This window comes from Megascapheus bottae, chromosome 26, assembly GCF_031878675.1.
Source record: "Megascapheus bottae isolate mThoBot1 chromosome 26, mThoBot2.hap1, whole genome shotgun sequence".
NCBI classification, from domain to species: domain Eukaryota; kingdom Metazoa; phylum Chordata; class Mammalia; order Rodentia; family Geomyidae; genus Megascapheus; species Megascapheus bottae.
In genome coordinates, this window is record NC_143534.1 from 1,936,238 (window position 1) to 1,949,837 (window position 13,600).

Here is a 13,600-nt window from a genome sequence, read left to right on the forward strand (position 1 = left end):
CTCCTATAGATTTGTATAATTTAAACAATGTGTATATATTTAAATTTCCTTGTTTGCTGTAACCTGAAAGGTTACTATGCATGGAAGTAAAGGGTTGAATAAGCCAAATATAAACAGATGAATCACAGGACACAGATAGGCCAGTATGGCCTCTGGTGTGCCTGGAGAACAAAAGGTTGGTTTTACTGGGGAAAGAGGAAGTGGTGAAAGTTCATTGCCAGCAGCCAGAGCTGTCTTAAAGTCAGGCAGGTGTGCAGTTCCTGGCTTTTCAGGGCTCTGGAAGCAGGCATTGGTCACCTTAGCGTGTTCCCAGAGGCTTCCTGGCTATTTGGCTAGATGAGACAGGACTGTCCCCAGAGCCCCAGTGGATAAGCTGAGCTCTCCAGTGTGTAGAGGAAGATGTCAGCCTGGATTGCGGGGCCAGCAGCTGGTGGATAGCTCAGCAGACATAGTGGGACAGATAAAAGGACCCGGCTTTCTCTAAGGGCACTTGGGTTGAAGGAAGCAAGCCTACCTTGTTTGAAAGCTACAGGTGGTTTTGATGGTGCAGAGAGCAACAAACATAAAATGAATTTTAAAAAATTCATTCACTACACGGTTCTGCAGATGTGAGGACACCCGGTCTCGGCCGTTTTGAGCAGGTGTGACTGGCAGTGTCCCCCTGCCCTTTATCTTGTGGAAAATCTTCCAGAGTAAATGGCGTCCAAAAGGCTTGAGTGAGTAAGTAATGATTTTAGATTTCCTGGTGGAATGGGGTGGGCGAGGAGGGGAGGACATTATGGAAAAGGATGAACCAAGCACCCACGCGCAGCTGAGCGCTGAGCTCTGCACCCAGAGCATTTCTGGACTTTCGTCAACCACGATCTCCTTGAATACACAGCCACGGTGGTTACCAAGGCTCTCCTACCACTTATATACCATGCAATTATTCCAATTATTCACCTGGTTTAGCACACATGACCTGTTCAAAAAAAGGAAGGTTTTTTTTTAATGTATTTATATTTATGATATCCTATTGAAAACAGAATTATTCACAGGATTTTTCTCTTTAAGTAAAACATTAAAAAAAATTCTGCACTGCTATTGGTACAGATGTATCACCTGACATTTGTGTAAATCTGAGGGACAGTTATTAAGCACCTTTAGTGGTTTCCACAGCTTCAGAACTTATGTAAAACATTTTAGGATGACCCTAATAACAAGAATAAAAGTTATAAAAGCTATACATCGGGATAAGCACTTGTTATTGGAGTGCTTGATATGTAAATGACAAATACAAAGAGAAAGTGAGACTAACTCGTGGGGTTGGCTACATACAAGGTCCACACTTTCCCCAAATCTTGTGATGTCTCTCGAACAGATTCCAATTCTGTAAGGAAAGATATGCCTCCCAGTTCAGCACTGGGGTCTTACAGAACACGAGAGGTAAAAGCCGAAGCAGGGACTGCAAAAGGGGTACAACATGCTGGGGCCAGGAGAGCTGGGAAACTCTCTGCCCACCCGGGGTAAATTTTTCACGTCCTTGAGGCTAAGATTTCTTCAGCAAAATGAATTGGCTTATCTGTGGGGTTATTTCAAGATTCCCTCCTCTCCTTGCTCAGGGGGTTTTACATTCTGATCTCCATCAGTCTCTCTGTGAAGTTCTCACTTAACTTCGCCTCTTCCTCCCCTCCATAGTTTACTGACCCAAACTCCTTACACTCAGCTTGCCAATCTGAAATCCCCATTGTCCTAAGAACCTGGGACGCAACTGGAAAGGTCAGGAGGTGATGTTTCCTAAACTTGTTGTAGACACATATCTGTGACCACACAGATGTGGTCCTTGAATTAGACCAATGAGCCATTCAAGGTCTAGTGCATCATGAGAAATACTCACTTGGAACTTTCTGGACTGCATCATGCAATTAAAAAAAAAGTGGCCAAGCTAGAGGGGATCAAAGAAGGAACAAGTTTGTGCTTGAGAGTTAAGTGTTTTTCAGACCCCAGGCCGGGGGTTAGGGTACTGGTCACTACAGGATGGACTCCTCCACAAGAGGACATCACTGCCAACAGCTGGCACCGGACACCTATGCCAAGATGCAGCTGCTTCGGGCAAAGAGGAATCACTTGGTAATGTTTGGTATCATTGAAAATGATCATCATTAAAAATGATGCCCTATTCTCAAACATCTTCCTCTGTATCTTAAAATTCCTACCTTCGACTTGACTTCCTGCTTCTGACTTAAGCCCATAATAACCTACTGGGATTAGAGTTCCACCAAAATCCCAACAGTTTATCCGGGGGCCATATCCCAATCCTGTACATCTGGAGGCCACGGGGGGCCATGGAAAGGCAGGGCGGGCGGGCTCCAGACAGGATGGAGGTGGTGAGGGGCTGGGGAGCGGAAGAGTAGGAGCACAGAGAAGTCTCACCCACGGAGTCCAGGAAGGCTAGTGCCCTCTTTCACTTACACCCCATGTCTAGGCAGGGCCTGGCTGCTGTGCTCAGCCACGGGGCTAGCGAGGGTCTTCGCGTAAAGGCTGAGCCCATAAGGCACAGATTGGGAAGGGACCCACGTGGTCCACAGAGAGGGCTGTGGGTGAGGACCCAGCAGGGGTCTCACTTGAGACTCCAGAAGCTTGTGTGAGAATTGGGGTCTGGCCCCCCAGGGAGGAGGAGTGAGAGGAAGGCGGTGCGGGCCCAGGCTGGGCCTTGGGGTCCTTCAGCTGCAGAGCAGTTTCCAGGCCCCACGTGGGGTGTGTGTGGAGTGAAACCCTTGGCAAGGCGCTCCCGTCTTCACTTCCGCTCAATGCAGTCGACGCCCACGGTGTTGTCCGGGCAGCTGCAGGTCCTGCTCCCTGGGGTCGCCAGGCAGAGGTGGGTGCAGCCGCCATTGTTCACGGAGCAGTAGTTGTGGCCTAGAGAAGGCAGCAGTCAGTCCCGCCTCCCCTCGCATCCCAGCGCGGGCCGCTAGCCATCCAGGGCCCTTCCTCACTACCCGCACCTCGGTTCCAAGAAGCCACGCTGCAGGGGATCCAGAGGAACGGGGACCCTGCGCTAAGCACTCGCCATCCCGAGCTCTGTCACCTAGTCACTAAGCCGCAGACACCCCTGCCGATGCTCCACGGACTCATAAGAGATCCTGGGGAGGATTCCCGACGGTGGCAGAGCCCGAGGAAGGGTCTTCCCATGGCGGCCAGGCTAAGCTCAGCTTCACCCGGGCCTCCGCCCGGTGAGTGCCGGGATTCCAGGTGTGTGCGCCACTACCCCTGGCTTCAACGCGCTGACTGGAGTTGGAAATCGGGGCCCAGCAGGTGCTACCACTGCTTATCCCAGCCACAGAGTGAGAACCTCAAGCACCAAGTCCTCTTCCTTTAGCTGGCGCCATGGAAATCAGGGGAGAAGACAAGTCCAGAGAGCAGCAAGAGGCTGGCCCGGTGGGACTTTTGGCCACCGGCTCATGTCCTCATCTTAAAATGGACACGGGTGGCTCACACCTGCAGTCCTCGCTACTCGGGAGGCTGAGCGCGGAGGATTGTGGTTTGAAGCCAGAGTAAGCAGGAGGCTCCATAAAATTCTTACCTCACAGAACCAAGCTGGAAGTGGAGCTATGGTTCAAACGGTACAGTACCAGCCTTGAGAAAATGAGCTGAGACAGCGACTAGGTCTTGATTTCAAACCCCAGGATTGACAAGAAAAAAAAAAAAAAAGAAAGAAGAGCAAGAAGAAGAACTACAAGAAGAAATAGACTAATAACATTGGAGAGATGGGGTTGAGGGTCAAGTGAGGGCTCAAGGCCCTGAGTTCAAGCCCCAGTACCAGCACATACCAAAACCAACAGTATGTGTTTGGCACTGGAGTCCATGTGCTCTCTGCAGCCTGACCCAAGACTTTATGTCCCTGTGCTGCACTGTCAGTGTGTGGCTCTGGGCCCAGGACACCGGTCGCCCCCTCCCCCTCCCGGATCCCCAGGAAAGCGTCAGGGTGAATTACCTTGGGGACACTGCGTCAGGGCCAGTGTGATGCCGTAGAGCCGGGTCTGCTTGTGGGGGTGGAAGGTGTCCATCTCTTTGGAAATGGCAAGGTCGATGGCTGTCACAGCATTACTGGAAAACACAGCAGGACGGGAGTGAGCGCCCAGCAGTGCAGACTCCTCTGCCTGCGACGGGTGGGGTCTCCCGGCCTCCCACCCCGCTCCTGGGGCGAGCAGAGCTGGCAGTTCTTGGATCTAAGGAAGGGTTCAAATCAGCTTGTTCAACTTGCAGTTCCAGGTGGGCCTCGGTCTTTCTAACCCAGGCCTGCGGCCAGAACAGGACATGAAGCCCACCAGCACGTGACCCCTGGGGGCCGCAGTGCCTGACGGGGAAGTGTCTGGCCAGGACCCCCTCCCCCGTCCTGCCCTCCCCAGCAAGGTGCCCTGGCTGCTGCCCCGGGCTGCCGCTGACTCACGTCTTCCAGTCGGTGTAATAGAGATTCTTCCCGTGGCTGGTCAGGGCAAAGGGGTACTGGAGGCCCTCCAGGGCCCTGCGGCTGCCAGGCTGCTCTGGGTGCAGGCATTCTGCCCGATGGGTGCCTGTGGCCGCAGACAAACCCCTCACTGTTGACCCAGACTCGGCCTCGGTGCCCAGGGCTCCTCCCTCAGCCTCCCGGCTACCCACCCAGCCGGCCAGCGTGCAAGGACTCGGACTGCTCAACCGCTGCTGGTGATGGGCAGGCAGAACTTGTAATTCGGGGTTCTAGCCTTACTTGCTGCCTGGCCCCATGGTCGGTATCTGTCCGTGTACCTCCACAGCACCCAGGACACGGGAGACGTACCCTGAGGGGGGGGGCTGCTCCCCCCCACACCGTCCTGCCCCCCACATCCCTGCCTGAGGGGCACCCTGGGGTGTCACCCAAGACGGGCACCCAGCAGTGACTGCCAATCCTGGGCTCAAAGCCTTAAGGGTGTGCATATAAAACAGTGTTATGAGTGACTCCACCATCTTCCTGTACTGCCATTTAAAATAGGGGCCAGCCAACTGTGCATGTGCGTGCGTGTGTGTGTGTGTGTGTGTGTGTGTGCGCGCGCACGCGCGCGAGTGTCTGTGCATGTGTGTGTGTGCGCACAGTCAGTACTGGGTCTTGAACTCAGAGCCCACACACTCTTAGCTGGCGTTTTTGCTCAAGGCGGGATCTCTACCACTTAAACCACAGCTCCAGTCCTGGCTTTGGGATGGTTAACTGCATCTTTCCATTTTGTCTACCTGGGCTGGCTTCAAAGTAGCTAGGATTACAAATATAAGCCACAGTGCTCTGGTCCCAACTCTTTCTTAAAGGGCCACAGAGTTAACTACTTCAGGTTTCCCAAATGAAGTCTTTCCGTAGCCCTTTAAAAGGAACCATTTTGCCATGTGAAACACTCCCCTCGTGTCTAGGCTACGGCAGGACAAGGCGGCAGCTCGGATGTGAGTGCGGGAGCCTCCAAGCTTTCCATCACCTGCGTCCACCCAGCAGAGCTGAGCCGAGAATGGGTCGAAGGTCAGGCCATTGGGCAGGCCGAGGTCGTCCTGCACGAGGACTCTCCGGTTCGTGCCGTCCATGTAGGAAGTTTCAATTTTGGGGTTATCTCTGTCCCAGTCTGTCCAGTAAAGGTTCCTGGAGGAAAAAACCGAGGGAGAGCGCGACAGAAATCCTGAAGACTTAAAGTTTAGGACGAACACGTCTTTGTGTGTCAGTCCCAGGGCTGCACTCGTAGCCGGGGAGCTGTCCCTGGGATTTCTTGCTCAAGGCTAGCACGCGACACCACTGCCACACCACCGCCACACCGCCAGCCACAGCAGCGCGGCCGGGTTTGTTTTGAGATTAGCATCGCACAGATTTTCCTGCCAGGTCTGGCTCTGAACCAGAACCATCAGATCTCAGCCTCCTGGGTTGCTGGGGTTATAGGTGTGAGGCACCAATGCCCAGCAGAATACTTGTCAAGACCAAATTCAGGAAGTAGAGGTGTGGCTGAAGTGGTAGCGCCAGCCTTGAGTGAAAAGGCCAAGAGAAAGAAGCACAAGATCCTGAGTCCAAAACTCGGTCCTGGCACAAAGATAACGAAGGCAAGGACCTAAGAGAAGGAACAGGAGACCAGCAAACAGGGTGGCTGACAGGATGTGCAGGTGACATGGTGAATTTTCTTTTACAAGGACCTTGAGCTTTCGCGCCTTGTCCACAACTGTCATTCTGTTGCCCGTAAGTCCAGTTTTCCTTTTCATAACTGACATGCGATAGCTCAAAAAGGCTGCCAAGCAAATTAAACAAAACTTGCCAACTGACACGAGCATGCTGCTAATTCCCCACGCACGGCTGCTTCACAGGGACTCAGCAGACCCTGAGTGTTGGCAGAGGCAGCGCTGGAGGCCGAGGTGCCACATGACCCCAGCCTGAGGGAGCCGGCTGTGAGGGGACACAGTGCTCAAGGGAGGGGCTGCAGGAAGCCACAGGAGGGCAGCTCCAGGTGGGTGTGTGTGTGGGGAGAGCTGATGCAGGCGGGAGCCCAGGGACACAAAGGCCACCCCAAATACTCTTTAGGGCTTTGCACAACTTGAGTGTTGATCTGCGTCCAACCCATACAGAAAATTCCCGTTCTGAGGTGGTGTCAGCTTGCAGCCTCTCGGTAAAAGATCAAAAACAATGTGACACACACAAAGTGCTCACTGGAGCACGTGCCTGGCCCGGGGCCAGCACCCACGGCAGACCCTCACCCTGTGCTCATTCATCTCAGGAGGGGAGAAAGCTAGACTCAGAACCTTGCTTGAGATGTCTAAGGACCCAGGTGCACACAGAGCAGACCAGCACAGACATGCACACCCTACCCTCTCACGGGGTCCACCACGATGCCCCTGGGATTCACCAAATACGTCTCAAACAGCACCCGGCGCTGTGTGCCATCCAGCTTGGCCACTTCTATCCGGTCCAGCTGAGAATCCGTCCAGAACAGGTTGCGGCCGAGATGGTCCACAGCAAGGCCCTCGGGGCTCCCCAGATCTACCAAACACAGAGCAATCCTGCTTTTCTAGGCAGTCAGCGATTTCTGGGCAGGTAGGACGAGCTGTATCCTTTTTCCTTTGCTTGTGGTATTAAGGACAAGCCCAGGGCCTCAGATGCGCCATTAAAGGACACTTGCTAATCACATAGTGCTGCATTCTGGGGCTCGGTCCTTCTCCTCTGCAAACAGGGATATGAAATGCTTCTTGATTATAAGACAAGTGAAACAGGGCCGGGAGTTTGGCCTAGTGGTTAAAGTGCTTGCCTAGCATGCATGAAGACCCGGGTTCGATTCCTCGGTACCACATACATAGAAAAAAGCCGGAAGTGGTGCTGAGGTTCAAGTGGTAGAGCTCTAGCCTTGAGAAAGTCCAAGGACAGTGCTCAGGCCCTGAGCTCAAGCCCAGGACTGGCAAAAAAAAAAAAAAAAGACAAGTGAAACAGATCAGGCATTGCATGCTCTCTCTCTCTCTCTCTCTCTCTCTCTCTCTCTCTCTGTCTCTCTCTGTCTCTCTCTCTGTCTCTCTCTCTGCCCCCCCCCTCTCCCCCCTTCTCTCTCTCCTTCCCTCTCTCCCTCCCTCCCTCTCTCTCTCTCTCTCTCTCTCTCTCTGCCAGTCCTGAGACTTAAACTCAGTGGTGCCTGAGCACTGTCCTTGGACTTTCTCAAGGCTAGAGCTCTGCCACTTGAGCCACAGCACTACTTCTGGCTTTTTCTATGTATGTGGTACTGAGGAATCGAACCCGGGTCTTCAGGCATGTTAGGCAAGCACTCTACCACACCAGCTCTCCTCTCCCTAAAATTTATTCCTGCTGATCTTTCCTCTATGAAGATCACAATTAGGCTTCATTTTGTTGTTAATTCAGCAGGATTTTGCTTGGTGTCTCAGTATACTTCAGCTTGGGTGATTATTAGCTTTCAAAGCAACAGGAAATAGCAAATGATGGCCTATTCCCCTTTTCTTCTATGTCTTGAAATCACATCACAGATAATGACAACCACATTTTCAAAATAGACAAAGAGGCAGAAGGGCATTCTCATACTTCTGCCCTTAAGCTGAGGCATGAAAACTAGCTGTCCATGTCTAGAAAGCGATTCCAGTCAGACCTCAGTGCAAAGCTGGACAGAGTCCAGTCAGCCTCTGCTGACCCCACTCCACGGCCTCTACAGAAGGAGCCCGGGAAGAAAGCCAGTGCCCCACGGCAGCCACCGGAGAAATGAAATTCGAATTCCAGAACTGTATTCAGTCTCAAATGAGGCGTGCACATTTGATATTTTCAAATCATCACCTGTGAATATTGTATAGAAGAGGACTTTATACACCAAGTGTCGCCAGCATGATGCTGTTTGTTGAACAAGAATCCCCCAAATCAGATGAGTGATGACTTAAGCTGCAAAGAAACGCCATGGTCTATCCTCTAGATCAAACGTGCTGTACAGAATGGCCTTGGAATGGAGAGCTCTGATCAGTGCGTATATTTATTTAGTCCTTGGCTCACATTTTGCTCTGAGCCCACAGCCACAGATGTGTGCAATTTTATGTACTTACTGACTGTGCCAGCACTGGGGGGCTTAAACTCAGAGGGTTGGGAGCTACCTGTCCCTCAGCTTTTTTCCCCCCATCAAGGCTGCTACTCTACCTCTTGTGCCACAGCTCCCCTTCTGGGGCTACTTAACTGGAAATGAAGTCTAATGGACTTCCCTGCCCAAGCAGATTCTGAACCTCAATCCTCAGATCTCATCCTCCCGAACAGCTAGCTTTAGGGATGTAAGCCAGCAGTGCCCAGATTCACACGGACATCTGAAGGGAAGGCTATCTGTGTTTAAATGTTCAAGTCGGGCTATACCGGAGCCGCAGGAAGTTAATCATGACAGCAACCTGATGAAATCCCAGAATTGTATGCAAAAGTTGATGCAGGTTGCTATACTTCCAGGTCATTCAAGCAAGTATGGGGGTGAGGAGGCAGGAGAGATTCCCCCCCCCCGCACGTTACAGTTGACCACTGTCTTGTTTATAGATGCCTGGCTCAGGGTCACTCTTAGTCATATGCTTCTGACCACCCAGACTTTCTATCCACTTGCTTTGCCTTTGGGAGAGAAGTCATGGAACTGACTGAGAAGCAACTTAGGCTCAGGCACCAGGGGGCGATGTGGAGGTGGACGCGCCAGGGTGAGTTTGCCTCCATTGCTTTCCAAGAAAGGTGCCACTGGCCTTGCTTTGACTGTATTACCCCAAGGCAAGCCGCAACACAGTCCCCGACATGGTGACCTGTGAGTGGCTGAGGACACTTCGCTGCAATTGAGTAGGCGGCTCTGAAGCCCAAGACCCCGGGCCCCCACTCCCACTCTGTAGGCAAACACCCCCATTCCCTCCCCAGCGGGCTGAGAGGGTGAGAGTCTGCACCCACCTTGTCTAATGAGGGTGGCAGGCTCTCCGCCAAGCAGGCTGGCTCTGCCGATGGAAGGCTCGGAGATGTCCGTCCAGTACACCATCTTCTCCACACAGTCAAAGGCCAGTCCAATGATGACTTTCTCCTGCGGGGAAGGAGACGCTGAGAAGAGGCGGCCCCACCTCCCCACGCTCACCTGTCTCTATGCCTGCATCAACCAAGCGTCTTCAGGCCTCGGATTCACTTAAACACTGTATCACTGCGCTGCATGAGTCTTCACATAGGTGAACATGATGCAGATGTGCATTCATGTCCATGTACAGGAACGCATACTGTGCATTTCCATCTAGCTCACTTATTTTCTCATGGAGTAGAAGTTGAAAATAAATAAAAGGCAGAAATAAAACTTCTCTAAGGTAACAGCTGTTTATGCAGGAAGTCCTGGGGAATCTATAAACTAATTAGCCACGCGCAGTGGTGGACACCTAAAGGCCCAGCTTCTTCAAAGACTGAGGCAGAGCCGGGTGTCTGAGGCTCACGCCCGTGATCCTAGTTACTTAGGAAGCTGAGATCTGAGGATCATGGTTCAAAACCAGCCGAGACAATAAAGTCTGAGAGACTCTTATCTACAATAAACTATCAAAAAAAGCTGGAAGTGGTGCTGTGGCTCAAGTAACAGAGCACTAGCCTTGATCTTCTTAGAAGCTCGGGGACCGGACCCAGGCCCTCAATTCAAGGCCTAGGACTGGCCAACAACAACAAAAAAGAACATAAAGAAGACTGAGATAGGAGGACCACTTGAGCCCAGGAGTTTGATGCTAACCTGAGAAACAAAGTGAGAACCTATCTCTAAAAAATAAAAATAAAAAAGATACTAAAAAAACCTTACCATACCTATTACAATGACGGAGTCCAGCAACGTCGCAGGACGTCTGGTTCATGCCACCCCCGACACCCCACAAGCCACATGGGGAACGGGGATCAAGGGAGGTGCCCGCTGAGGGAGACACTGGCTGCCTCGCTCTGCCTGCCTCCCAGGCCTCAGGTCTGCACTCACCGGGATGTGCAGCAGTGCCCTGGCTTCCTCTTTCTTCATGCTGCTGCCCTCCAGGGGCAGGTGCTCGATCTTCCCAGCCTGGGCAAAGAGCAAGTGGGTGCCAGGGGGAAGGGGGATGACGGCGGTGGGCAGGGCGGGCCTCTGGTCAGTCGGAGGGGGCACCGTACTCAGGCCTAGGAGGCAAGGAAAGTCAGAGAGTGAGAGAGCAAGAGGGGGGGAGAGAGGGGCAGGAATGCAAATGGATGGACGGACGGACGGACGGATGGGGACACACGGACACACACACACACACACACACACACACACACACACACACGCACCACAGCCCAGGCATCTCCCAGCTACACGGCAGAGCCAGAGGGAGAAAGCCCAGTTCCTGAACGGGCATTGTTAAGAGGGTAAGACAGGGCAGAAGTCTGGCACCATGGGCCCAGTGGATGGAAATGGCTGTTTCTTTGAACAGAAATGACTGTAAAGCTGGCCAGGTCCAGGGAATCACACTTGAAATCTGGGCACCCAGGGGGAGGGGCTCCCTCTCCCTGTCCCTGCTAACATGGATTCCTGGCCATTCTGATCCTCCTAGCTACTTCTGGCCCTGCTCCACCTCAGGGTTCAGGGACACACACACACACACACACACACACACACACACACACACACACCCTGCCCTCTCACCCTTCTTACCTCCACCGTCCCTCATACCTAATCAGGGCACCCCCTCCACTCTCCCCTGGGTACCCATAAACACTTTCCTGTGGGACATGGCGAGGGAGGGGCCCAGGGGAGAGGGGACGGCCAGCTGAGCAAGCGGCCAGCCCTGTCCAGCCGCACTAAGATCACTCACACGGGGGCCTCATCCCGGCCCTGGTCCTGGTGCCCTCCAGCTCTCGGCCTTCACGGTCCACACACCAGCAATAGCCCAAGCTGCTGTGGCACTGGGTGGGCATGTACTGCCCGTGCTCGTCACACTCGGGGACAAACACTCCTGGCAGCTGGGGGCGCTGGGCATCCGCTGTGCCCAGGAGGCGTTCCCGATCATGCTGGCACCGCGTTCTCTCCACCTCTGCGGGCGACAATGAAGGTCCATGCCACCAGGGTCGGTGTGCCTGGCGTGCCTCGGGCACCTGTGTCCCAACCCTGTCTGCCCTCCCAGCTGGAGCCACAATCCCTGGGCCTTACGTTCCCTAGACTCAAGACATTACTATCTAAAGCACCACGACTGCAACAGAACATGAGCCATTTCAGAAGCAGACCGTGCCATGCTCGGTGCTTGTGGCCGCCGCCACTGCCCAGTCCTAGAATACCCACACAGAGCTCACAACTGTAATCCTCGCGACTCGGGAGGCCAAGATCTGAGGACTGCAAACTGAAGGCAGCCCAGCGGGAAAGTCCATCAGACTCGGGTCTCCAGTTAACCACTGAGCAGCCAGAAGTAGTAGAGCACCAGCGTTGAGCAAGAAAAACGAAGGAACAGCATCCAGGCCTGGCTGGCTGGCTTTGAACCGCGCTCCTGCGCAGCTAGGATTACAGGTGTAAGCCAACAGCACCCAGATTGCTTTGGTTATTTTAAAGATAGGTCTTGTTTTATGAACGCAATCCTGCTACACTTCTCACACAGCTGCATCATGACCTGGACCATCATACTCTGCATTTCATTGATGGATAGAGACTCTCAAACTTGTTTGCCCAGGCGGGCCTTGAACCACCATCTTCCTGATCTCAATTTCCTAGGGTAGCTGGGATTTAAGAATTGACAAGACACAGACATCTCAGTCCTGACTCATAACATTTGAAATGTTTATGGCAAGCCGGAAGCTCAGTGGTCTCTTGGGATGTTTCGCTGTCTGGCCGACAGACAGTGGGAATGATCTGGGGCTGCAGCGGGGACCCCAGCTGGGGCCACCAGGGCCTCTGGGGAACTGTGCATCAAGAGCCTGGGCTTGCTTGGAGCTGGGAAATGCTGACTGGGACGACAAGTTGATTTGCCGGGCTGAGGGAGGAGGCACTCGAGGCCTGAGGAAGGGCAGGAAGTCTCAAGAAGGGACACCCAGAGCAGGAGGAGAGGAACAAAGAAAGGACTGGGTGTGAGACAGCTCATTCCTGGTCTCCACATCTGCATTTCATTCCCCGGCCTGCCGGAATCGGCTTCTCTGTCACATCAACGCCCCGTGCAGCTTCTGATGGGCTCCAGGGAGAGGAGTGGGAGATTCAAGAAGCCAAGCCCCTCTGGGGACAGAGCACAGGGTCTGATGGGAGGTCGTTTGTTTGGTCTCTTCTGGCCTGGTGTAGGGCTCTGGAGACTCCAGCAGCTGCACAGATCTGACAGGTCGTGTGCCCGTGGCTGGACGTGGTGGTGGGATGAGCGGGGCCAGGTCTGCTAGCTCAGACTCCCGGCTCAGCCTCTCCTACCCCACGCCCAGTGGGCATTTGAGAGCCCAGAATGGGAATGTATTTATTTGTTTATTGGTTGATCATGGGGCTTTGAACTCAGGACCTGGGCTCTGCTCCTGAGCACTTTTGCTCACGGCTAATGCTCCACCACCTGCACCCACAGCAACACCTCTAGCCAGTTTTCTGAGCAGTTTATGAGCAATAAAAGTCTCATGGACTTTCCTGCCAAGCCTGGCTTTAAACCATGTTCTTTGAGCTTGGCCTCCTAGACAGCTGGGGTTATAGGTATGAACCACCAGCTCCTGGCCCCAATGCGGATTTATAAGTAGAGGAAAAACATTGTTAACCTGGCCGTCTTGCTTTTTCCCCTTTTTTAAAACAATTTTTTATGATGGTGCTGGGGCTTCAACTCAGGGTGCCTAATGCTCTCGTTAAGTTTTTCTGCCCAAGGCTGAGGCTAAACTTCTTGAGCCACATCTCTACTTCCTGCTTTTTGCTGGTTAACTGGCAATCAGAGTCTCTCGGAGAAAATGAGAAAATGAGTCCTTTCCTGGCTCAGAGTTGAAGCATGGGAACGGGTACAGCTCAGGTAAAGGGCTGCACTATCCTTCAACACAACTGGCGCGGGAGTCCAGTGGAAAATGCACTGCCAACATTTTCAAGGATGTTTTAGTCAGTATTGGTCCCCGGCTGGGGACTTGAACACGAGAAACACAAATCCTTGGGCTATATCCCCAAGTTTGAGTCCTGGCAACTTCATATGCTGAGCCCCG

At 53.1% G+C, this 13,600-nt stretch overlaps 1 protein-coding gene across 2 annotated transcripts in view; it reads right to left on the reverse strand.

Moving 5' to 3' along the window:
* Window positions 1-1,348: 1,348 nt before the first annotated feature.
* Nid1 (nidogen 1) overlaps window positions 1,349-13,600 on the reverse strand; it is a 43,195-nt gene continuing 30,943 nt past the window's right edge. The window contains exons 13-20 of one of the 2 annotated variants that reach the window (XM_090318769.1): window positions 11,281-11,499; window positions 10,437-10,609; window positions 9,398-9,524; window positions 6,820-6,991; window positions 5,457-5,614; window positions 4,430-4,553; window positions 3,974-4,086; window positions 1,349-2,898 (exon numbers count right to left, since the gene is read on the reverse strand). In XM_090318769.1, the coding sequence (XP_090174895.1) occupies window positions 2,777-2,898; window positions 3,974-4,086; window positions 4,430-4,553; window positions 5,457-5,614; window positions 6,820-6,991; window positions 9,398-9,524; window positions 10,437-10,609; window positions 11,281-11,499 (1,208 nt within the window). In that variant the 3' untranslated portion in view covers window positions 1,349-2,776. Of the gene's footprint in view, window positions 2,899-3,557; window positions 3,648-3,973; window positions 4,087-4,429; window positions 4,554-5,456; window positions 5,615-6,819; window positions 6,992-9,397; window positions 9,525-10,436; window positions 10,610-11,280; window positions 11,500-13,600 lie in introns of those variants that run through there. The other variant, XM_090318770.1, reaches the window with a different exon arrangement.